The sequence below is a fragment of the Cygnus atratus genome, chromosome 1 (genome assembly GCF_013377495.2).
Source record: "Cygnus atratus isolate AKBS03 ecotype Queensland, Australia chromosome 1, CAtr_DNAZoo_HiC_assembly, whole genome shotgun sequence".
NCBI lineage: Eukaryota > Metazoa > Chordata > Aves > Anseriformes > Anatidae > Cygnus > Cygnus atratus.
This window is the reverse complement of record NC_066362.1, coordinates 48,171,221-48,195,823: the sequence shown is the minus strand read 5'-3', so window position 1 is coordinate 48,195,823 and position 24,603 is coordinate 48,171,221. Positions and strand designations below refer to the sequence as shown.

The 24,603-nt window shown below is 41.2% G+C and overlaps 1 protein-coding gene across 2 annotated transcripts; it reads left to right on the top strand.

The window, feature by feature from the left end:
- Positions 1-287: 287 nt before the first annotated feature.
- Positions 288-24,603, top strand: NUDT4 (nudix hydrolase 4). 2 transcript variants are annotated; one of them, XM_035551644.2, is made up of 5 exons: positions 288-585; positions 13,680-13,790; positions 20,772-20,816; positions 21,729-21,813; positions 22,754-24,603. In XM_035551644.2, the coding sequence occupies exons 1-5, from the start codon at positions 487-489 to the stop codon at positions 22,954-22,956; spliced, it is 543 nt and encodes a 180-aa protein (XP_035407537.1). In that variant the 5' UTR covers positions 288-486; the 3' UTR covers positions 22,957-24,603. The 2 variants fall into 2 exon arrangements, with proteins under 2 accessions (XP_035407537.1, XP_035407536.1); XM_035551643.2 differs by having other exon boundaries at positions 378-585; positions 21,726-21,813.

Here is a 24,603-nt window from a genome sequence, read left to right as displayed (position 1 = left end):
CCCGGTGCCCGCCTCACCCAGCCCTCACACCAGCACAAACCCCGCCCGCCGCCGGCCCTTCACCGGCACCCCCCCAGCGCCGGGGCCCCACCCGCCGCCGCCGCCGCCCGCCCTCGGTCCTCCCGCCCCGCCCGGCGCCTGCGCGGAGCGCGGCGGCGCGGCGGGCGCAGGAATGCGCGTTCGGGTTAAATAGTGGGCGCTGGGCCGGCCGCCGCGGCGATCGCGGCCGGGCGGGGCGCCGGCGGCTGCTCGGGGGGCTCCATGGCGCTGCGCGGCTCCGGGGGCGGTCGCAGCGGCGCGGCGCGGCTGTGACAGGCGCTCGGCGGCCGGGCCCGGCCCTTCCCTTCTCTCCTCTCCCTCCTTCGCTCCCTCCCTCCCTCCCTCCCGCCCCAGTGCCCAGCGGGGGAACCGGGGGGGCGCGGCGGCGGCGCTCGGTCGGAGTGAGCCGTGGCGGCGGCCGGGGGCTGCCGGCGCCTGAGCGGCTCTATGATGAAATTTAAGCCGAACCAGACGCGGACGTACGACCGGGAGGGCTACAAGAAGCGGGCGGCGTGCCTCTGCTTCCGCAGCGAGCGGGAGGACGAGGTGAGCCCGCACGTGGGGGGCCTTTGTCCGGCCCGCGGGGACCGGGGGACGAGGGACGGGGACCGGGGGCCGCCGCCCACCATTTTGGGGCGCGGGCACACGTGCGCGGGGCGGCGGCGGCGCCTCCTTTGTGCGCGGCCCCGCCGGAGGCGTGTAATGGCGGGGGGGTGGGGGGGGGAACCGGCCCGGACCCCCTGTGGTGACCGGGGTGGGTTTGAGCCCCCCGGGGACCGGCGGAGCTGCCCCCGGTGCCTCGCCAAGGTCACGGGCACCGGCCGTTATCTGGGCGCTCGCCTGGCGGCCGCGTTGCACAACGCGCTGAGGGACCGGCTCCGGGCTGCCGGCGTGCGCCTCGCTGCTTTTTGCCCCTTTCTGGGGGGTTTTGGATAGGTATTGGAATCTGCAGAGGTTGTGGGTTGAGTCTTTTCCCCTTTATCTGTTGGCTGGGAGAAGCCACTGCGCTCTCCGGGCTCAGAGCGTGGCGAATTTCTCGCGTGTTCGTAAGCATCCGATGGGGCGTAATGCAGCAGGGAGAGGCCTCGTCGTGAGACACCGACCTGCCGGTGGGTTTGGGGAGAAATGGAAGGGTGTTCTGCGCTGTGTTACTGAGTGGAGTATAAACACAGCCCCGGGATTGCCCTGCTCGGCTTCTGCTAAATAACAGCATCTCCCTTCCTTTATAAGGAGGAAGATGCCTGGCAGAAGTCCTGCTAGCTCTTGCAGTCGGTCTGGTTTTTCCTCGGTTTCGGCAGCACTTCTGACCATTCAGCACGCCTCTCCCTTTGTATGTGATCAATCTCTGGATGCCACCCCAGCTCAGGCTTCTTCTGGAGTTCAGACACCCCTTTTGTGTAGCACCAGGCAGCTCTTACGGCTTCCTCGCAGCAGTTGCAGTTGGAAATGCATGGCAGGGGTCACCTTTGTCTGTAATTTCCATCCTTTCTTCATTTCCTGCTGCCGCTTCTTACATCTTCTGCGAATCGTCTCTTTGAATCAAATGTGACCCCTGGCTATTTCAAGTATTGCCTGTACTAAGAACACCCTCTGAGGGTAAGGGTGGCAGCAGTTCTGCTGCACCGTGTAGGGAGGGTGGATGCTGGCACATGCCATGCCGGAGCGCTTTGGGGTGTTGCAGGTGTACGGCTGGCACGGGGCTGGGCTTGGGCGTTGTGCAAGCAGGCACACTTGAGGGTGAAATGAATGGGATAACGCAGAATTGGATTCAGGCCATAAATCAAAAGTGTGGAAACAACATTGCCTTTTGATGACTTATTTCCAGAAAAGAGTGGTAATATCTTAAATTTGTTTAGACGTTCCCCAAGTGCCAGCGCTGCCTGTCTTGCTACAGAACCTGTTCCTCTCTGGCTACCGTTTGTGATTGACTTGTATCACCAGCCACATTCCCCAAACTGGTTCGATGAGGCTTGCTTGTGATGTTCTTGAATACTGTTTTCTTAATACAGTTCTGTGTAGGTGTACTTCAGACTCTGCGTAAATGTCTTTGGTGTTTTTTCTCTCCACATCTCTTAGAGATTGCAGCATCAGCTGATCTGCATCTTCAGGGATCTATCTTGGAGTGCAGGGTAGCCCCTGCTTTGAAGGAGCAGAAAGGCAGTAGTACTTGGGTAACTGGAGGGGAAGGAGGGGAACAGCAGACTCCTGCAGAAGCCATTGAAAAAAATCAGTTCTAATAGTTACATCCACAAGGTTACTGCCCCATAATCTGAGAGTTGCTTCTCACTAGAGATGAGACAGAGCAGGTAAATGGAAAAAATATCAAGCAGTGTACTTACTCCATTTTAAGAGTCTTAAGCTAGAAAGCAAAAACTCAGGCTGTTTGAATGGATATATTGTCTGCAAGACTTTTGAAACAGTTCACATTCAACCTTTAAGCTGGCTAGCTTCTTCCTGTCTAAATGAATATCTGCAGCAATCTTCCGATACAAACCTCAGAATTAGCTTGTCTTCCAACTTCTGCTCTGACTTTATAAATGGCTAGTTCATATCCAGTTGTGGCTGTGCTTTAGCTAGTTTTTTCCTCTTTTCTGGTACTTAGACTTCTGACACATCTGTAGACAGCAGTCGTTCCATTCTTAGCGCTGCTTTGGACTCCGAAGTCTTACAGACTCTTACAGACTCCTCTCCTAAAACTGTTTTTTCATTTTTCTGATCATCTTTCACGTCCTTTAGTTTGATACCCATATTTCTGGAATGTGGGCAACAGTTATGGTGGTTTTAAATGGAGTCTCACGGTGTTATGTAAAAAGTTACTACTGCTTCTCTCTCCATACCAGGAAGAAATGTTATGGTAGGACCTGTCTTTATCATGATTGCCAAGCTGTTGTGTAGTCATCTTGTGATTAGCAGTGATATCAAATCATTGAGTTGCTTCCAGCTTCTGACCTCTCAACTTGAAGCAGAAGTTCTTGGTGTCCTGCACGCTGGATTCATTACACGTTCCTAACCAATTGCCCTCTTCCTACTGCAACTTTAGAATACCAACAGGGGATCTTGTGCTGATTTATGGATGCTGCCTATCAATTTGGAGGCTTAAATATTTCAGTAATAGCACATCTTAATTTTAAAAAGACAGGTAACAAAGGATGGTAAACACATACAGTATTTCCTTTTCCTTTGTTTACTACTTTGTCTTAATTCAAAACATAGGTGGGCTCTAGAGTACCTCTGAGGCCAAATTCAATCTGGTGGCCCTTGCAAGCGGTTGGAAGTGGTTGCTGAACTCCTGCGCTCCAGCTACAACACTGTCCATTAGAGTTACCAACAGTCCTTGCTGTGACAGACTTGAGAAGAGCCAGTTCTCCTCAGTGTTAGAGGGTGGAAACTGGGCTTGCCCACCGTCTTGTAACCTGTCAAGAGCTTCTGCTCTGTCCTGAGAGCTGGTGTTGCAGTATGAAGCAAGTACTTGTGAGATGAGTGAAGTTTGTCTAAATGGCTGCACCACTGCAAAAATCCTTCGTCTTTGCATCATCTTTCGAAGGACCCAGTGTATGTCAGTTTACTGGTAAAGCCCATTTTGAGATTTTTTTTTTTTTAGCTTTCTTGCTGTGATATTGTATGATTTAAAGAAGAAAAAATCTTGGTGGAAGCCTAAATAGCCAAGTAATATGGCCAGTTGCTTTAGAGATTTTTGGAGTGTTTTAAAATTTTAAAAGAACATCTCTTAGATTACTGTCATTAAAGTGTTGCCTGTTTCGGTCTCTTCCGATACTGTCATTGGGCTGAGAGAGCAAGATAGCTGGACATGAGATTAAGTGCTGGCTCCTACTGTCATTCTTAATGGAAATGAAGCAGTAATTGCAGGCACCGTCTGCCATTTGAACAAAACAAATTGCTGTAAAGGAAGCAGAAGAAATCCAATGAAAAATGAATCAAGGCTACGCAGGCATGAAATGTGCGGGGGCTGCAGGCTGTCTGCATTGAGCAGCCAGAAGCTGTTAGGTGTGTGCAGAAGGCTGAGGGCATTCAGCAGGTTGGGATGGGCTGGCGGATTTGTGTGTGAGAAGAAATGTGAGTCTCTCTTCTGAGCAGCTAGGAGATGTGGACGGCACCTCCAGGATAAGCCACAAGAGAGCCTCTGCCTCAGCACCGTGAGGACTGCCTGCTTCCATGAGTTGGAATTGCTTATTCATTCAGGACTCTGCGAGCACTGGCTTCACATAGATGCTGCTGGCGTAGGGTCTGGGCAGGCTAGGCAAGGAAATGCTTACCTTGCAAAGTGCAGAACAAGGCAAGGACAAAGTAATAAATATTTTTTCTAGTCGGATAACTAAAACAACTTGAAAAGATAATTTAATTTTGATTCCATCAGCTACATATTACACAGATAAATGGGCAGTTATACTGAAATACCTTGAGTGTAAAACTTGAATGTGTTCTAATTATTTTGGCAGCTGCAAGCACTGCTTTACGTAATTCAATATAGCATTGAAAGCTCTACTTCAGTGTTCAGCCAGCAGTTAGTAGTGACAGATCTAAAAAGTAGTTTTATATGAATTGTTAGCAAAAATTGAAGGAAAAACACCTGTTTTTTCAATTTTTTTCTGGTTTTGTTGGTCTTCCTTCTAGAAGAGACTTACTACTGAAACAGTAGTAAATATAACTGTCACAAATGGGAAATGTAGATTTTTTTCCCTCCCCACTGCACCAGGGCGTACACTTGTGTATTAGTTATTGCCTCTCTGAGTTAAAAATGCTAGGGGGCTAGTATTGTTTATCCTTTTTGGTCCAATTCAAAGATTTTTATTTTTGGGGCTATGGGATGTTAAGATTTAAAAACCCTGGTTTAGTCTATGTTGTTCCTAGCAGTCACTACTTTACCACTTCAGTGCTCTTCAATTTCTTAAAACCATTGCTTAATATTAATGACAGTTTTATTAAAGGGTAGAAAGGATCCAGGAGCCAAAAGCATTATTTTTATTTACATTGGTCTATATCATCTAGAAAGCAAAACTGGTATAAACTGGTGTAATGTAGCCAAAAGTATAAGTTCAGAGCCCAAGAGTGTCACCTGGTTGTGCTGGCAAAACTGTGTTGTAGGAATTAGTTAAACTTTAGAAGTGGTGAAAGATCTTCATATTTGGCTGATAACTTATGATTTGGTTTCTGTATCCTGCAGTACAAGCTCTCAGGTGTAAACACAGCTGATGTGTGCTTTCAGGTGTGACTTGAAGTATGACTATCATGCCATAGTACTGGCATGCCCTCCAAACTGATGTATGGACTGAAGCAGGTTATCTAGCCTGCTCTATGATTGTTTAATAGAATATAGGCATGTCTTAAAATATTGGGGAATACACACTTTCATACGTAATGCAGGTGTGCCGCAGTTATCACTTGTTCTCTGTCATGCCCTTGCCCAGCTAATGTACAGGAGGAATAATTGACATAGCATGACGGCCTGCTTAGTTCTGCCTCAGCATTTCCTTGGTATTAGGACATCTGTGTGGTCTAGGAAGGAGCATATCAGCTCCACGACCTATAAATAGCTTCCAACGTGGCCCTCTTTGAGGAGTCCCAAGTCTCCTTGGTTATAATGTGTCTACAGAGACAGCATCTGCTTGTGTTGTGTCCCTGCAGGCTCCTATGGGATTCTGCAGAGGTTTAAGCTCATGTCAATGTAAAGAAAAATAATTGAATGTTAGGTCCTTGTGGTAGGACCGAGATCAGGTAGCTAACTTACTGAACACGAATGCCTTGTTATTCGTATTTCCACAGGAAAAGCAGCTTTTTGTGGTCATTGCGTATCCAGCTTGCCTTAACGTTGGGATCTCTTTTGACAAACTGCTTGCCAGCAGTGGAAGTCTGAAAGCTGTGCAAAGCTGCGGGAGTTCAGCTGTCAGCCAGGGATGAAGCTTCGGTCTTAACTCACGCCTCTTTAGATGCTGAAGTCAGTCAATTACCAGCTGGTTTTTAGTGGGAAACCTGGATTCCTGTTTTTTCAGCACCCATGGCATTATTTACCTCCGTCAGTGTGAATGCGTTTAACAGGCAGATAGTTGCTCAAACTGAAATGAGGGCTGAACCTGCTTCACATCAGGCTAACATGTTGGGAATCAAAACCTGTCTTGTGTTTTGCCATGTTTAGAAGAGGCTGTCTTTCCGAACTAGTAATACTTCTAAGTGTTTAGACACTTGAGAAAATATCCTCTGTAGCTTACGCTTACCATGCTAAGTTTACTTTGAGTATTTAAACTGGTGCCTAAATTTTCCTTTGAATCACCACAAATAACTCAATGGTGCACAAGCTCTCAAGTTACTGATCTCTACAAAACAGTAGATTGGCGGACTTCTTCGGAAACTTCATGCATACATATGTATGTTTGTATATATCTGCGCGCACATAGATGTCTCTAGCTGGAATTTGAAGGCATGTTTTAAGTATTTTATTTGTAGGTAAGAGTTCATTGGCCATGGGTTGATGTGTGGTGTTTTCTGTTTTTTCTTTTAAGTGTTGTTTGTAGAACACTTACAAAGCTTATTTTAATTAGGTGGCTTTCTCCATTTATTCCAGCTTGAAGAAAGATGTGCTGGCTTTGGCCAGATACTGATTTTGCGGAACACTGCAATGTGATCTAGTGCTAAAGCACTTCAGTGGAACCAGTCCTGCAAATGTAAATATTTTGAAATAAAGTTATCTTCAAAGATGTATGGTTTGGGTTTTGTTGTTGTTTTGCTTGGGGTGGGAGGGAGAAGAGGGTGTCAAAGTATCTTTAGACAAGGAAGGCTAAAAGGTAACTGGTACTTGTCAAGAAGTAACCTTGTCACCTCTGTAGGTAGAGCCCAGGGGTTCCCTGAGACTTGGAGCCCTTGCTGCTGAGGAGCAGCTGGAAGCTGATCCCTTAGTCAGAGGGATTATGTTGCTGAGTAACCAGTAAAGCTGAGTTCTGTTGCTCAAGATTAGGTCAGGGTTTTGAGTTGCAAAGAAATGGGCAGCTAGATGAGTTTCGGCTATTCTGCTGCTACCTGTCTGACATGCCTTTTTCCTTGCTCCACATTTGCCAGCAGAAGTGGGGAAGGGCATGCTCTAAAGTGGACTGGGGAAGTGACCCAGCCTGAGAAGTAAAGCTTGCTTCTATAGGTGTTTGGGGAGGGGGGGTCCTTGTTCATTTTCAGGGCTTTGGGGAGGCCAGAAATCTTACTTCTACACGTGGCTGGTTGCGAGATGCATACCCTTCATTGCACCTAGGTCCTGTCAAATCTGCTTCTCAGAAACTTAGTGAAGCTTAGGAGGAGCTCTGTAGTTACAGGTGACTTGAGTGCTTGTTGATGTGAGGAAACATGTTGTAACTGAAGTGCTGCAGTAGCATAGGGCTGCCTGTTCCTGATATGAGCACTTTAGCCTAAGAACAGAGCAAAGTACTTCGAGTAGTTGGAGAAAAGTACACAAATTCTGATCTGCTGTAACAAGATGTTACCCATGTATGTAAATTTCATGTAAAATAGAGCTTGCAGGATAACAGAACTTTAATTGCAAGTAAAGGCAGAACCTTTCTCAAGGAAGTCTGATGTTCTTTTCCTTATTGCCATATCTGAAAGGGAAAATCACTTACAGATGTGGTTTTGAAGTGTTGTAAAAATATATGCATATGTTAGTTTTCCATCATTCATCTTTTGAATGCCAGTAAAGTTGTGCTGACTGATATCTAAGCATCGTGCAATTGTGCAACTGCCTTGAAAGGTGATCTTTACATAAAGCTAGGAGAGTATTTCAGACTTGAATGCTGTATAGACAAAACACAGCTTTATGGGTTGCTTTCAAGATACTTTGCTCAAGTTACTCAGTTCTGAGATTAATGTATTAGTTATGCCATTTCTTTATTTCTCTGCCAGTTTGTTCACTGGGATTAAATCTTCTTAAGCCTGTCATAGCTGGGGACGCTGCTTTTCAGTGCTTTTTCTGTAAAGTACTGTATGAGAAGCTCTTGAATTTAGGTTGATCAGAAATTGAGTGGCTACAGTCATGCATTCCTGCCCCAGTTTGTCCAGTGTTGACCCTTGTATAGCTGTGTACTCCCCAGCATTGAGCGTGCTCAGGCTGAAAACTAAGCTTTAAGCTACAGGCTGGTTTCTGGACACATCAGCTTCCTGAACTCATTGCCTCAGTGTAAGGGGGAAAGTAAAGATGTTGCAGCCTTGAATTGAATTGGTTTTTTAAATGCTGTCAAGTCTGACCCTAAGGTGTTTCTTTTTACTGCTGTATAATAATTTGTGAACATTATATCTCCAGTTGAGGAAAAAAAAATCATTTCAAAAGTGATTGCAGTAAAGAATGAGAAGTATAAGGAGTCAGTCTACAGAATAAATGCTACCTGTGTGGTACTGCTGCAGCAAGTTGTAAAGCTCCACTGCATTTTTCAACTTTCTGGAGTCCAAAATGAGATATTCTAGGACAAGGATACCATGGTAACCTATAGGGGAACTGAGAAACTATTTCAGAACTACTGAAATGAGGCGAAGAACCTTAAAATAGCAAAAAGCGTCAGATAAAGGAAATCTAACTACAACAGCAGGCTGAAATGTGCTCTCTAATTTGAAGTGCGTGTTTTACCCAAATTCATACAGTGAATCCCACAAGTATGATACAAGTGTCTATTTTATCGCTTGATAGAATTTCTTTTGTAAGAGATGCTTTTCCTTGCTCTGCAGTAATATTCCTGTGTTGTAGCATTCAAATCAGTTTCCCAGTACTTCTAAGGAAACTTCTAAGGAACCTCCTGAGCTAAAAACAATTAGAGGTCACAAGTTTGGAGGAGCAGTAAAATGCCCTGTTTGTGTTCCTACCTGAGCATCTGCTGATGGCCATGTTTAAACAGATTACAGGGCCTGACTGACCTTTTTGGCTGTATTTGGCTTCAGCTGTCTGTGGCTTTAAGTTGTTTGTAACTCTGGCAGTCCAACCACACAGCCTGAAGTTTTCCATGTTGAGTGTGCTCGGTTAGGCTGTGTTAACTTCCAACAAAGTAAGTCCTGATCTCTTCTCACAGTAGGATGGATTTTTTTCCTTTAAAAATCTTTCCAAAAGACGTGAGAACATATTGTATTAGTCTTCTGTAACAGCATTTTGATAGGGTTTTGTACCTCTTGCCCTTAGTTTTTTCTTATACTCCAACCAGTTTAAAGCTTCTGAAGTGGTTTGCATGTACTCCACCTCACAGAGCTTGGGACCTAAATTCCTTATCTTCCTTGCACCTGCCTTGTCCCTGCCTTCTCTGCGCAGGGTTTATTTAGCCCACGTGCCCAAGCTGTGCTCTGGACTGGAGCTGCGTGTGCTCAGCAGGCATTTGGGGCTGAGCAAATTTGGGGTGATTTTTTTTTTCCTCTCTTGGAAGTTGTTCCTTTTAACTGCCAGTTTTATTACATGCAGAATGAAAAAAGGACAAAGTTAGCTAACCCTGTCAGATAGCTGAAATAGCAGGGTAGACTTGATGGCTTAATGGGAGTGATGGGAGAAAATGGGGTGTGTGGCAGGGAAGAGAGGGGAATAGACAGCTAGGCTGGGAGGACAGTTTACAAAGACATCTGATGACAAGTAATTCCTGTGGAACCTTTTCAACTATAAGTGTGGCTTTCCTTGTGAATAATACATCTACTATGGAAAAACTCGCATCTTCTGGTCGGCTAACAGTGGCTTCCGCTTCTCTCTTGATTACTTCAAGTTGTAGGCAGTCATGCTTTGAAGTCAAAGAATCCAGCCGTGTGGGTTTGCTTGTTCTGTCTAGCAAGCTTCAACCTTAACCTTGATTCTTTCTTTTTAAAGTGAGCTGTTCTTAATACAGCTATTTCTGTAAGATATAAGGTCCCACAGTTAAGGAAGACAGAAAACCATGACATTTTTATAGCCTTAAGTCAGTTTCTACCTCTTGAAATGCTTGACAGGGGAGAAAAATTGAGGAATGGCTTTTGATTGTAACTTGTATTATGCTGAGCTGTTGCTGTTTTAGTCTTCTGGAATATACGGCTGCTAACTGTTTCACAGGTTTCTTTGGACTTGAATGTTAAACAGGCCAAAACTTTGGCGTCTGTCTCTAGAAATTTTTAGTTGTTTGTCTGCAGGTTTAACATTTATAGTGAGCGAGTCCCATGATGCCACATGCTCTGCAATTACCTTTGTTTTTTTGGTTAACCATATCTTGGTTAAGCATACTGATAGCTGCTTATTACAAGTACGCTGGCTAGCAGTTTCTCTTCCTCACTACGCTCAAAGGTCATTGCTATTCCTGGACTTGAAAACAAGGTAAAAACTTGGTTAGTAAGGCTTAATGGAGGAATCCTTCATTTTCTTCTCTTAGCTGAATTTTACAGCTTTACTGCCTTGCTTGGCAGATAGAAAATGATAGAAAATAATACTGTTAACTTAGTCTTCAGGGTAAGTTAACCTTAAGAGCATAACTAGGCAAGCAGATTTAATGCCATTACTCAGTATTTTGGGAATCTTTTAAAGAAGAGAAACAGTCATTTGTAAGTTTTTTCAGAGATGGAAAAAAAGTGATCATTGGCAAATAATCCAGTATAAGAAATCTCAATCCTGTATCTGCGTTCAGAGATATGGGACGCAGTTTTCCCTATGTAGGAAGTGCTCAAAAAGTACAAGAGTAAAACTTGTTGTGCATAGGCCAGGAAAAAAAAGAGGTGCATTAGGTACTCCAGTCTTGATTTTCAGTAGAGTACTGCTGTCTCCATGAAGGTGAATGTCATCAGATGTCCAGGTGACCTGGATCTCAGCTGTCCTGTTTCTCACCTCTGATATTGAGGGGAGATGAATTGATAGCCTTATGCTGCTGATCTTGCACCTTTTCTGCCAAGCGAGTGCATTCTCAAGCAGCCACAGCTTTCTGGTGCATTCATTAAGCAATCTGTCTAGTCATTTGGGTACTGTGGGATCTGTCTTTGGGCCAGTTACAGATGGAAACACCTGAAAATCAAACTTGCTATATGGAATTGAATCCTTCCCCTCCCACCCCACCCCCCAAAAACGCAAGTGCAAGAATCTGGAGTGCTTTTTAGCCTCATGACCCAATCTTACAATTGGCAGCTATCAGGTCTCGTATTGTGTAGAAGTTGACTACCATTGAGTATGTTGTTGCCAGCGCCTCCCAAGATGGGTGTCTCATGCCCTGGTGGCTTCTGGAGGGTGTTACTGGGAGGGGAAAGTCGTGCCTTTGAAGGTCCTGGGGGTGTACCTTGGTGTGCTCCCTTAGATTCAGACTACAAAAGCATTGGGATCACAGGAGACTGAAGCACAGAAAAATGATGCTTGAGAAAATACTTCAGCTGCAGGGTTAGTGGAGACTTTTTGATAGCTATCTTTGGGTAGTTGCCAAAATGAACTCCCAAGCACTTCTCAGTTGATTGTATGTATGGCTGTAAAGCGGATCAAGTAGAGTGATGTATTTTAATGCTGATTGCTTGCTAGATGTATTTGCCTCTGCTTTTTGAAAGGGTAATTTAAAGCTAATAGATACACAAACCCAGCACAGTAGACTATTGATCGGGTTAGTAGTAGTCTACAACTATATATAAAGGCCTAAAAAGCTCTTGGCTTTATGCTACACTGCCAGAACCAGCAACCTGATTTATCCCTTAATAGTAATTAAGAATTTTATATTTAGCCTTAACTAAACAATGAGTGCTGATTAAACTGTTTTATTAAGCTGGGAATGATTTAATGTGATACAATCATCCTTTTGTTCATCCCTGTTGCTAGCTTTCACATGACTGCAGCGAGTGCTAGTTCGATCAGCAGAAGATAGTGTGTAATGCTGATGTTTGGGATCCCACAAGCATGTTTACAAACTTGATTTTTACAACTGCTTTGTAAGTGTTTTCGATGTGGTTCTTCCTTGTGATTAAGTGCTCCACCTGTGTGTTTGAAAGCTTGCTTCAAGCTGCAGTTAGCTGAGCTGTGCACCCTCTGTGGGAATCTCCTATTGATATCAAAGCATGCTAGGAGACAAAACTGGTGGTTGTAAGGATCAGGTTCAGACACACTTGTATCTAACAATGTTCCTTTTGCTGGCTGTTAGTAGATAAGGTAGGCAAATGAAATATTCGATTTGACTGAAAATCTGAACATCTAGATCACATACGAAGGATGGTTTTGTACTAAATGATGGTCTCTGCTGTGTTTCTTATTTAGTGTAGGAAAAATCATGGGCAACTGGTACAGTGGAGAATCCTTTGGAGTAGGGTGGTTCTTGGTTGCAATTAAATGCTGCAACAAGAAAATACCTGTCTGGTAAGGCTTTTCTAAGTGTGCATTGGTATGAACGTATGGTTTTGCGTTCACAAAGATGCACGGTCATTGTAATTACACTGCCCAGTTGCTGTAGATGAACCTACACCGTATTTCTGTGAGCACTGAAGGGGCATAGTATGTGTTGCACATACCCCTGTTGCCCTCATCACAGAATTGTTTTTCTAGTTAAATGGGAGATGAGTTTAGAGACCATTAGAGGTAGCTGGTGAGGGTTTGTCTGTCACTTTAATCATCTACCTGTAGACAATATTAAACCTCTAAGTTGACATTCTTATTGCTAGTCTTTTAATTGGTTTTCAAGACTTGAGTACTGATCCTGTACTGTTGTACTGTGACTTCAGGGTAGGGTTTGTCTAAATGTTGCCTAGACTACAAAGTGTTCATCTAGGCACGTAGATCATGGAGTGTATTTCAGACATGTCCTTCTTCTAAGACAAGGAAAACTGTTCATTGCCATGTAGTTGTGAATCAGGGTCTTACTTTCATAGTCTTTTACTGCAAATTACTCTAGATTGAGGCATCCTAGTTTTCAGTATGTTGTACAAGTGGCTGGAGATGTTCTTAGCTTCATACATTGTGAAGCACAAGTCCTATAGAAAGTGGTTAGTGGGTTGGTATATATCAATGATATTACCAGGTGACATGTTTTAAGTGAAATTAAAATGTCTTTGAAAATTTGGTATTAAACTTAGAAATTGTTTAAAATTCAATGTTTCATTTTTTCCCTCTTAAAGAAGTGTTAGAAGAAACCAGATTAAACAAAAGCCAATGAAATACTCTTTGTAATTTAGTTACGCAATATTGTAAGCTCACCGTGCTAATGTCATGTTTCAGTTAGTGAAGAAAAGCTTGTCTAAGACTAAAAATTACAAATATTTTCAGATGGCCAGTTCTTCAACCAAAAGGTGCCATTTCTTAAGAATTAGTTTAACATGTGTGGTGATGTCTTAATTTTTTGCACTTTGCTGTCTAGATGATATTAAGACTTGGTATTATCAGATTTTTTTACTGTCTTCATTCTTGTGCATTGTATTGTGTACTTTTTCTTCAGATGCTTAGACAAAATGAAATGTATGAGCAAGATATTACAACAACAGTGTCTTGACTTTGTATTAAAAAGGCTAATGTTAATAATTTTACTTTTCTGTTTGTTTTGTAAGTGCTTCTTACAACTCCTGGCTTCCTATTGTGTTTCATTTCTGAAGTCTATAATCCATTTGTCTAGGTGAATAAGTGCATTGCAGGAAAAGTAGGTAAAGTAGTACCAAGATTCCGGAGTGGTAAGCTATATTTAACAGTCATTTGCAATTATTCATAGGTGCTGTTGGTAAGCAGTAGCCGATACCCAGATCAGTGGATTGTGCCAGGTGGAGGAATGGAACCAGAAGAAGAACCCGGGGGAGCAGCTGTCAGAGAGGTGTATGAAGAGGTAACAAACAAAACAAATCATCTGCTTTATCACAGAATGGCTGAGGTTGGAAGGGACCTCTGGAGATCCTCTCTAAGCCCCTGCTCAAGCAGGGCCTCGTGGAGCCGGTTGCTCGGGATCATGTCCAGATGGCTGTTGAATACGTCCCAGGAGGGAGATTCCACAACCTCTCTGGGCAGCCTGTTCCATTTGTGCTACTGCTATCATCATATGGGAATCGAGAAGAAAGAGGGAGCTCTACCTCCTTTATCAATGATTTGACCAAAACTTCAATGATTGTGAAATTCAGTTCTGTATGTTAGGGTCAAGGTATAGTGTAGTGAGGTGAACTAAACTGTTTCCCAGCACACTCTCATTTCATAGCTGAACTTTATTATAAACACTTAACTGGAAGCAGAACTGTGACTTCTTGCCAAATGAGATATAGTAGTGTAGCATTTCTGCTAATGCAGAAAATGTACGGTTTGCAGCTCTTCTAGAACAGACTGAAGGTGAACAAACCATGAAAGTACAGCTATGCAAGAAGGAGAAATAAGTAGACCTTTGAGGAGATTCCAAACCAAAATAAATATTGGGAACTAATATATCTGAGCAGTTGAGAATTCAACAATAAAAAGGACTTGTAAGTACATGTAAGGTTCTTTATCTATAAAGAATGTACCATAGGTATGGTCTGCATTTCTAACCCTGCTCATACCCTGACACAAAGCAGTGTTAAGTCTAGATGAATTAATGAAGCTTCCTTACTCTAGTATGGTATTTAAATTTCAGATGCAAATTTTTTTAACTTGCTATTTATTTTTCCTAGGCAAACCGTTAAAAATGGTAGATTAAATACATAATAACTGACACTGTAAGCCCAATAAAACTTCAAGAAAATCACACTGAGTAAACTAATTTAATTGGAAATTCTGTAATGTGCAGTTGACCACAGATCAATTGTAATAATTTACATAATGCTTCTTAAATAGAAAGTACAAGGTTTTGCAGAAAGTGGATGCATGTGTATGCATGCTGGGAAGTAAGTGAAGTACAGAACGTTTGGTAGTATTAAACAGCGTTGTCATCCCAGTATGACAAAACACATTAATGCTGTTGTTAATTATCAGTATGCATAATGTTTTTATTAGAGCTTTTCTCTATTTTTGATTAGCTGTGCTACTCGGTGTTTTAGCTTGCATACCCTTAGGTCTAATTTTGCTGTGTTGTGGAGGCTTGGGAGTTTAATGTAAATGCAGCTTGCCCAAATTCTGCTTGCTTTTTGGTGTCTAAATGAGTTCTGTGGTCTCTAATTCATTGAGCTTTTTTCCCCACCTTATGTGGGGAACAGACCAATGTGGTATTCAGTGCTCTTAGCAACCATCCTGCAGCAAGATTCAGGAATAAATAAGCCTCATTTATACCAGGTTATTCCAGACTGGGGCTGTGTTCAGTTTTTGCTGTGGGGGCCAGTTTTGAGCTGCCCAACACACATTCAGACAAGTGCTCCTGTATAAAAGTGAAGAGAACAGCCACAAGGCAGTCAAGTGCCATTTGAAGGGAGCAAAGACCCAGGATTTTATAGATAGAGACAGTACAGATACCTCTAGGGAAAGTCATGACACATCCCCCATCTCGAAGGGACCTGGCTGCACTTAATATGTCAAAGTTGCTGTGGGGGCTTGACCAACTATTCAGAAACTAACTGTGGTCAAGCTTCAGTTTGCAGACTGTGCAGTGCTAGACACAGAGTTGTCAGGTTAACTTCATAGCCAAGTAGTATAGCAGTGAGAGCCGTGGTACGGAGGTTGATAATTAGTTTTCTGCTACCCCGATTCTGCTCTGAGAATATTTTGTGTACTTAAAGTCATGGCCTTGCTCACAAATTTCTGCGATGGTGTGGTGAAAGGGGTGCGAGTGGGGAAGGTTAAGCAGAACAGGTGCAGAATATGGTTAGGTGGTACATTTAAAGTCCAATCAGAGTGCATGTGCTGCCCAGACATTGCGAACTTCATGGCTGCATCATAAAGATATACTGAAAAGTTGGTTACTCCTGAAGAAAAAATTATGCAGATGATGCATTGGAAAAAACAGGATACTGTTTTTCAGAATGCTGAAAACATCAGCCTACAGATTCAAGTGTGAGTCTTCAAAAATTGTCTTGTACCTGTTGAAATTTGACGTGTTACCTTAACTGCAATACTGCTACAGTCAAAATTTTCAGTAGGAGCCTTCATGATAGAACAGCTGCATGTTACGTGTCTGAAAAAATGTCAATATCATCAGTGTTTCTACGCTATGAGAGAAACTCTCTGAAGTTAGAGAACCCAACAGATCTCAAGTTCTTGAGTGGTGCTAGCAGGGGTGTTTTAGTCACAGGCTAATTAAGCTTTTACTCATTCTTATTATGGTGGCTACGCCTGTTTTTATGGTATTCTGGAGTAAGGTGTGACCTGCCAGCCATGCTCAGCTCTTATCTGTGCTTGAAAGTGCATAAAGGGTTTTTCATAAGCTAGGGGCTTTAATAAGCAACAATTATTTGAAGATGCTTGTTCTACAGTTTCAGGATTTTCAGCATTTGATGGCTTGTGTATCTGATGAACATTAAAAGTTCATGTCCTAAATTAAAGTATTATTCAACTATGGGCTGAATCTTCTGTGCTGCCATGAGACAGCAAAGAAAAATGCCACTTTTGATGAAAAGCCAGCATGGTATTCAGGATTTTGACTTGAACCATGGAAATTCATACTAACCTTTCTAGAGATGGATGTCCTTTCTATTTTTATACTAAGGTCAGTATCACCTGGCAAGCTGGTTACAGTACGGTGAAGTGAACTGTTAAGGGTTTTGTGAATGAATAAACTTCAAAGCAGGCACACTGTGGCACTGGTTTGAACTGTGTTTCTTCAGTCTTGGGTCATGCATAAACTAACCGTCAGTTACCATTAATTTATTAAAACAGAAACAGATCGTGGGTGTTGCAGAGGCAGTTCCTAGTGGTCGGAGTGTTAGTAGCTCACAGTATGATGAGAGCCCACTGGCTCTAAAAGTCCCTTGGTTTCCCAACAAAAGTGGAGTATTTAAAAAACTTATTTTAAAATCCAGGCAAAGATCAAATGTAGTCAAATCTACATGCGCTGCAGTTCTTCTAGTCAGATTGTGTGTGTGACTGCAGATCTTTTTTATCCTTAAAGCTCTACTTGTGTTGGGGTTTTTACATCTAGTAAGTAATGTTTCTGATTCAGTATCATTGTTACTTATAATAAATTGAATATCTGTCTTTTATGGGTTGCAGTAGGTAAGATTCCTTAGGTACGAGTTTTCACAAACCTGAAACTAGGATACCAAAGTGAAATTACAGCATAAAGCAATCCCAGAAACATATTAAACCTTGTCTAACTGTGGAGCTGCTTTGTAAATGAATTTGGAGCTTAGTCTTTAATGAGGTAGTGTGAAAGGTGGAAATGGGAATTGCTTGCACACAGGGTGTTCAAAGGGAAATACAACAGAAATAATGGTGATTAAATGACTACAATCTTCCTCTCAAAAGGAATAAACACCATCCCATTCCCTTTTCTTCCATCTCACTAAAAAGACCCTTGCTCTATTTGCACCTAGTAGTATACTGAATTGCCAGCCAAAAAATACTCAATTCCTCCCTGACCTGTGGGAATACAGCTGCTGAGAAGAGGCTGATTCTGATGGTTAATCTGCTGCAACAGTGTAAGTGCCAGTAATGTTATCTAAGACCTCTCAAAGGAAATACAGGAATCTGCTCCAGTGAGCAGCTAATAGTTGAAAAATGATTGGGTGTTACAGACTAGAACTATGTAGATACTTTAAGAAAAAACATACTTCCTTTTTGACAGGCACAATGAAACACTGAGTTCTATAAAAGTATGCAAAAGAGCAAGAATAGCCTTGCACTGTCTTTTCAGGAGAGTAGCCAATAAAGTAGTATCCAACAGATCCCACAGTTAAAATAACTCTGTATTGCAGATTTTAAGCAACTTTCTGTCCTGGTAGACTGTTAGCCTAAAAACAAAATTCCAGTGTGACTCTTGCTCCATCTACAGGAAACCCAAGGCAAGCATGACTGCACTTCATGCATGGCAGTGTATCAGGATCAGCCAGCAGTGAGTGACCTCCAGGCCAAAAAAACATGGGAGGAAGTGACCAGTTTTTACTCCTGTGGTTGGATTTAGACTTAATATTAAATATATATATAAGTTCAGATTTAAAAAATCTGAAATTTAAGAAATCTACCTGCTGCTTATAGACGTGCAGTAACTTGTCTGATAAAGGAAATCATGTTTGTTCAAATTTTCTCTTGAGGTTTAGTGTCTTAATCTTAAAGTAGCCTATTGGATTTTTTTTACTTAAAAAGCTGTGGTTTTAACAACCATGGGCGCATAATGGCCACGGGGAAAAAGGACAAAATGGTTCAAACTCTCAAATTTGCTCTCGTGTTGAGTAATAAGCTTAAAACTGGTAGTGTAAGAACTTCGACTGACATTCCAGGAAAAAGCTGAAGCATTTCTTAGTCCTCTAGGACTCAATTTTGATGCATTTTGAAGTTGCTATGTAAAGGTAAGAACCTGGAGAAAATACTTTTGTTAGCAAAGGTACTCTTTATTTGTAATGGTCTGTCAATTTAATGACACTTTTTAAACTATGAAGATGATTCAGTCAAGGTCAGAATAGCTTATTTTCAGGAAAAAAAAGCCATGAGACTTGTCTCTGTTAAAAGTTGCTGCCTTTTTATATTTTGGGGTATGAAAGTATTGAAAAATGCTCCTATCTGAAGGAATGGTGCTACATTTTGGAAGCATGTATCTTTGCCTAGAGATTAACTAGAAATCAGTGAGAGATCACATCTATGTGACACCATCTGGTTGGGCAAAAGCTTCATTCTGAGCTTTGGGGGATTATTACACTTAATGTAATGGAGTGCAGCTAATTGTTTCATTCAGAATTACTCAGTTGAGTATTTGTTTAAACCACTGATTTGCATGGAGGGAGAACAGAAGCTGTTAAAAAAAAAAGTAAATTCCATGTGCTCATAGTGAAATTGATGATAGATTCACATTGTGAATATGGGGTACTGAGAAATGGAGGGAAAAAGAAAGCTCTGCAAGAAAGCTATTTAGTATTGGTAATGGTGTTTGTGCCATGTGTTAGATATCGGTTAATTTTCAGACTCCCACTCACTAGTTCAGAGAAATTCTCTTGCGTTTCTTCATTGTGATATTTTTTTTGTCCTTCAGCATTCTTGTTGCCAGAGTCCTGTCTATGATAGTAGTGGATATAAATGCTTTCCCGAATCTTTGATATAAATAAGGCCTTGGCTAGTTCTAAACTCCTGAAAGTTTGGGGGGATGTTTTTGGGTGGCTTTCTCTTTTCATTTTTTTCAAGTAGAAATCTTGAAGGATATAGTGATTCCTAGATTTTGCTGCTTGAGAAGAAAGGCAAAAACTGAGGACAGACATTAGCTTCTGGCCTTTTTAAGTTCTGCTTCTCATTCAAAAGGTACTATAATGCTGAAGAAATTAGGATTGATCAGTAAAGCTTGAACATTTATTTAGCGTGTTTCTCTAGGCTACTGAAGTCTTTCATTGCCTTGTGTGAAGCACAAGCAGTCTTTGGTGTCTCTTGGGGCCTGTCGTTTCCATAATTAACATGCTGCCTAATCACTTATCCAACAGGCACAGTTAACATTTCAACTTCATGAGCTCTAACAGGTATCTCTTTCAGCACAGCAGATGACCAGAGTAATGTATATAGCTTTGCATTAACTTTAGGTCTAGTTTTTGCTCTAGATAAACAAAATGCTTTTTTTGTTGCAGGGGCTGAGGTCACACTTCTTTCATCAAAACTGCTTAATAAATAACATCAGCCATCTGCTTTTGTTAGAAAGAAAGACACAAAACATTCACTTGTGAGATCTTGATTAGACTTATTGCTGAAGCCTACCCAGTTGTCTGTCAGAGTTGCACATTAAAATGTAAATAAGATCCATATGGTCCTTTGTATAAAGACATAAGACATCAGTAACTTTCTTTGATTAAAGCTGGAAACAAAGACTGAAAGCTAGAAAATGTCATCTTAGCACTAAGAAGCTCTGTTTTAACTGCTGGTTTTACAAAGCAAGACAAAATGTAAATACGGCTTAGTCTACCAGTAGACTACATACATGTTCAGATCTCAGTTGGATAGACTCAGGTGTGTTTAGAATAAAAGGATGATCATAAACGACTTGTATTGGAAGAGGCATTGTATATTACTTCTGTAAAAAACAAACCCTGGAATATTAGTAGGATATAATGAGCACCTTAACTGTTGAGATTACTAAGCACAGGATGACATACATAGGGGTTATTTAAAAAAAACTTGGAGCAAATCTCTAAATGTAAAGTTCTTTATAAAGTTACTAACTAGAAAAATAATTCAAAACTGTAGAGAATTGGGAATATAAATTTAGTTTTTAAATTACATGCCAAAAGCTATGCTTTCATATGAAAGCCAGCATACATGAATTCATTATGCTGTCAGATCGACCTTTTTACCTGCAGTTTAATTTGTTCCTCTATTTTGAGGACTTGCACTTGACTTTCTGTAAGAAATAGCAATGGAATTTTAATAATTCTGTCTCTAGATATGCTACCCTACTACTTTAACTTATCTCTTAGGCTATCTTCTTCCCTGGATAACTTTTTTCAGTGTTGGATGTCTCTAATAAAATACAATTCATAAAGTCCATGGTAAATAAAACAGTATTCTGGTCTGGATGGCAGTGCTTGAAAGAACTATGTACTCTTTGATCCACAGAACACAAAAACTTGTCCTAGTATAATATTCCAAAGCTGGAAACTCCAGAAGCAATGCAGCATTGTGTAGTTAAAACCCATGTTAAAATACTTGCTTAAATGTTGCTACAGTATATTGCAGTTTTTGAAATTAAAAAGCACGTTAATACTTTTTTCCGGTCTTTGTATTGTAGGCTGGAGTAAAGGGAAAACTAGGCAGACTGCTTGGGATATTTGAGGTGAGCTATTTCTTTTACTTCATAAAGATTTTTTTGGTGGGGTTGGGGCGGGTAGAGTTTTTGTTTTTTCCCCATGAGAGTTGTGGAACTACAGAAAGTAACTTCCATGCAACAGTCAGACTTGTGTTACTTAACACAAGTGTTGTGGACACTTTAAGTGTTACTTGCATGTACTTTTGCTGTGCAACTTTGAATTCTGCTGAAAGACCCATTAGACAGGTGTTTTTCTTCCATTGCTACATGATGGGTGAAGGTTTGAATAAGAGTGATACTTAGAAATTTTCTGGGAAATCAGTATCTAGCAGTATAAAAAGAACAAAACGAACTGTGGACTGGCTGCAGCACAGTGACCTTTCACTGTGTGGATTACCTCTGTCAGTTCATATATTTGACTTAGCTTGTTCAAAAAAGTGTGCTTTCTAAATAAGTGCTTAGTGCTGCTAACATGGCAAACCTATAGAGGTAGTAGGAGTTTTGTGTTTGTCATTATTGGAAACGGATGCTATTTTACTTGTACTTACTGAGTGAAACTTCTGAGCGCTCTATAGGTTATCAGGCCACATTATGTAGTGGTTCCATCTTGACAAAAAAAAAACCCTTTCATATAGGAACGTGAGTTGTGAAAACAGTTCTAGGACATGTACTATACTGTGATTAACTTACAAAACATGTAGAGGATAAGTAGTGGGTAGTACTAATGGGCAACTGCTAATATTAAACAGGGCAACCAACAACATAGAACACAAGTTTCCCATGCATCAGTACAGATGGTTAGTCTGTGAAAATAAGAGCCAGGGTTTGCTAGCAAGTATTCTCTAGGGTAAGTAGTTTCTAATCTTACAGCTGTGGGAAGTCTAATATTTACAAATTTTTTGCTGTGAATTAAAACCTCTACTTCTAACATTTAAGCAGAACCAGGATCGGAAGCATAGGACATATGTTTACGTTCTTACTGTGACGGAAATACTGGAAGACTGGGAGGATTCAGTTAATATAGGTAAACCCATTCTCTGTTTTCATACACTATACTCGAAATTATTTGAAAATATATGCAAGGACTGAGGACAGCACTAGTTTGTTCCTGCTTAGTGCCAAGCTTCAGGGTAGATGGGAACATCCAGTCCTGGGGCTGCTCCTGACTCGCCTCTCCTTGGAGTACCTCTGGGGAGCGCTGCTGGCAGGAGTGTGCCCTGGTGGGGCCACGTGCCCTGGTCTCAAACCAGGTTTATAGATGTCTTAATAGAGTTCAAATGTGTAGTATCTAACACTGTAAAGCCAAGTGAAAAACAGAACTAACCCTACAGTTTTCACAATGCTATCTTGACCTTGTCTAAATATTTTCAGAGGCTTCTAATTTTAAAGGACTGACTTCTTATAAGTAAGATAGTATTAGGGCTATTTTACCAACGTGTCTTAGAACGTATCTAAACAAAACTTATCTAAATGTATCTCTGGTATAAATTAATTGTTTTTGAAAACTTAGAGTTAATGTTAGTAACTCTGTACCTGGGTATGTTTTGAGTATGGAATACTGATTTCCAAATTAGACCAGGCTACTCCTACTCTGTAACTTCATGCATGTTCATTCTTCAGATTGGTTCAGTGCTAGACATGACAATGTAGGAGGGTGGTACTCTAACTACTATTCTTTCTGTTAAGGACTAGATGTAGCTTTTGTAGCATACAGACAGTTTTATATGAGCTTCTGTCTGGTATCTGCTTTAAGAGATTTATCTGAAATGCTTTATTATAAACTGCTTTGGTAAGCTTGAGTGACTTCCTTGCATTCATCAATATTTTTGTCTTTTTACTGTCTTCTACCTGAAAACTTGAACCTCAAAAGTAAATGAGAAAAAGCAAGTTATCAGATAGCAACAAATGGTGCTGTTAAAAAATTTGTAACTCCCTGTTTTTCTTTGTGGATTGTACTCATTCAGGAAGGAAAAGAGAATGGTTTAAAGTAGAAGATGCAATCAAGGTCCTTCAGTGTCACAAGCCTGTTCATGCAGAGTACTTGGAAAAACTGAAACTGAGCTGTTCGCCCACTAATGGAAACTCTGTGGTTCCCCCTCTTCCAGATAGTAACTCCTTATATGTCACTTCTGCACAGACTTCTGGGTTGCCCTCTACTGTGAGATAAACATTTGGATTACCTCTTTATTCATGTCATCACAAGGGGAGACATCTTTGATCACATGTAGGCATCTGTATAAGTGTCAATTCTAAGTGAAATATGTGAATGTGTCATAATGTTGAGTTTATTTGAACATGTTTTTCCTTTTTAACAATGTAAAATAGTATTTCAGCAAACCAAAGCCATATATGGATTTTTTTAAGATGCCTTCGTAGGCCATTTTAAAAAAGAAATAAGAAACTTGAGTATATAAATTTCCATATCTGCTAAAATAAAATATGCATCTCAGTGGTGTTCAGCTTATTTAAGACTTGTCAGTTAGTCAGCAGTTCTACGAGAGTACTTGCTATAGAAAAGGTTGAGCAAATAGTCTTATACTAAACTCTTATTTGGTATCCACAAATGAAGTGCTAAGAACTGAAGATGGCACTGTTGGGGAAATGTGTGGTGAAGGCAGAGATGCATGTGACTACAATAAAGCACTAAACCATGTCGAGCCTGTCAAGAGCAAAGGATACCTTCATAAAGCACTGCTTGCCTCAGTCATCCAAAAGGTTGCCTTATCCTATGCAATCTTCACGTAACGTAGAACTAGAGCAAGGATGGTAAACTTGTGTCTTGTGACTACCAAAACCATTCTCTGTACTTTTGTTATTTGGTCAGCTGATGAACTGTCAGAAGATAGATGCAGAAAGTGTTGTGGATTCCCCACCCTCCCTCACCTACTGTTTTTCCTTTTAGCCTTTGGATACACGTCCTGTTCATGGTGCAACTGCACTCAGGGTTCCAAAAACTTCTAACCTTCAGTGACAAGCATCTTACCTAGTGTTCGTGCAGTTTGTTGTCCTTTAAAAATACTTAAAGGAAAATCAGACTTACTCAGTGGGCATGTATGTGTTACAGAGGTGTCTGTTAGCAAGCATGTGTTGAGGTGTCTTGCCCAGCAGGAACCAGTTGGGGTTCTTCCTGTGCCTTGGAGGCATGCAGGCTGATACTTACACTAATGGAAGAATAATATTCCTTTGTCTTATTCAGAAGGTATGCTGAACCCCCCCTTTTTTTTAAGTTAGCTCTTAAATACTTCAATTTTACTGTTTTAACATCAATTGCTTTAGCTTTTTGAATTAAAAGCTGACCTCTTGATAAAAGCTACCTGGAAGAAATGAGGTACAGCTGACAACCTTGTTTTTCATTATTCTTTTTTTCAGCCAAAAAGATGAAACCTAAATCCACTGTAGGTCTTAATGTTTTTACTGTAGGGTTATTCTGTCTCCCTTGCTCTCTCTCTCTCCCTCTGTGTATGTATGTTTGTGTATGGTTTTCTTCTACAGGAACACAATCTAATTCATATGAACACCCTAATTCTGATTCCTTTTTGTAGGATCTAAACCCAACTATACCTCCTCTCCAGCCAATCAAAACAGAGGTTGAGGTAAAGCTTTACCTCGCATGTGAAGTTTATTCTGGGTATAGCTCATTCTCTTCATAGTATTGGAACCTTTGTAAATAGTCCAACTAATAAATAGTGAGTGTAAAATGGAAAATAAATGTAATTTAAACCTTTTGTTACTCAATACACAAATGGTTAACTTCTACTTTTTTAACACAAATTGTGTAAAATGCTGCTATAAATTAAACTTTTTTGTGCTGTTA

What these genes read in the sequence shown, in the direction of transcription:
- NUDT4 (XM_035551643.2), top strand. Translation starts at nt 487, where the DNA reads ATGATGAAATTTAAGCCGAACCAGACGCGGACGTACGACCGGGAGGGC. An exon ending in TCAGAGAGGTGTATGAAGAG is followed by an intron (nt 13,791 to 20,771) that starts GTAACAAACAAA and finishes TTTGTATTGTAG; the next exon opens with GCTGGAGTAAAGGGAAAACT. An exon ending in GGAGGATTCAGTTAATATAG is followed by an intron (nt 21,814 to 22,753) that starts GTAAACCCATTC and finishes GTACTCATTCAG; the next exon opens with GAAGGAAAAGAGAATGGTTT.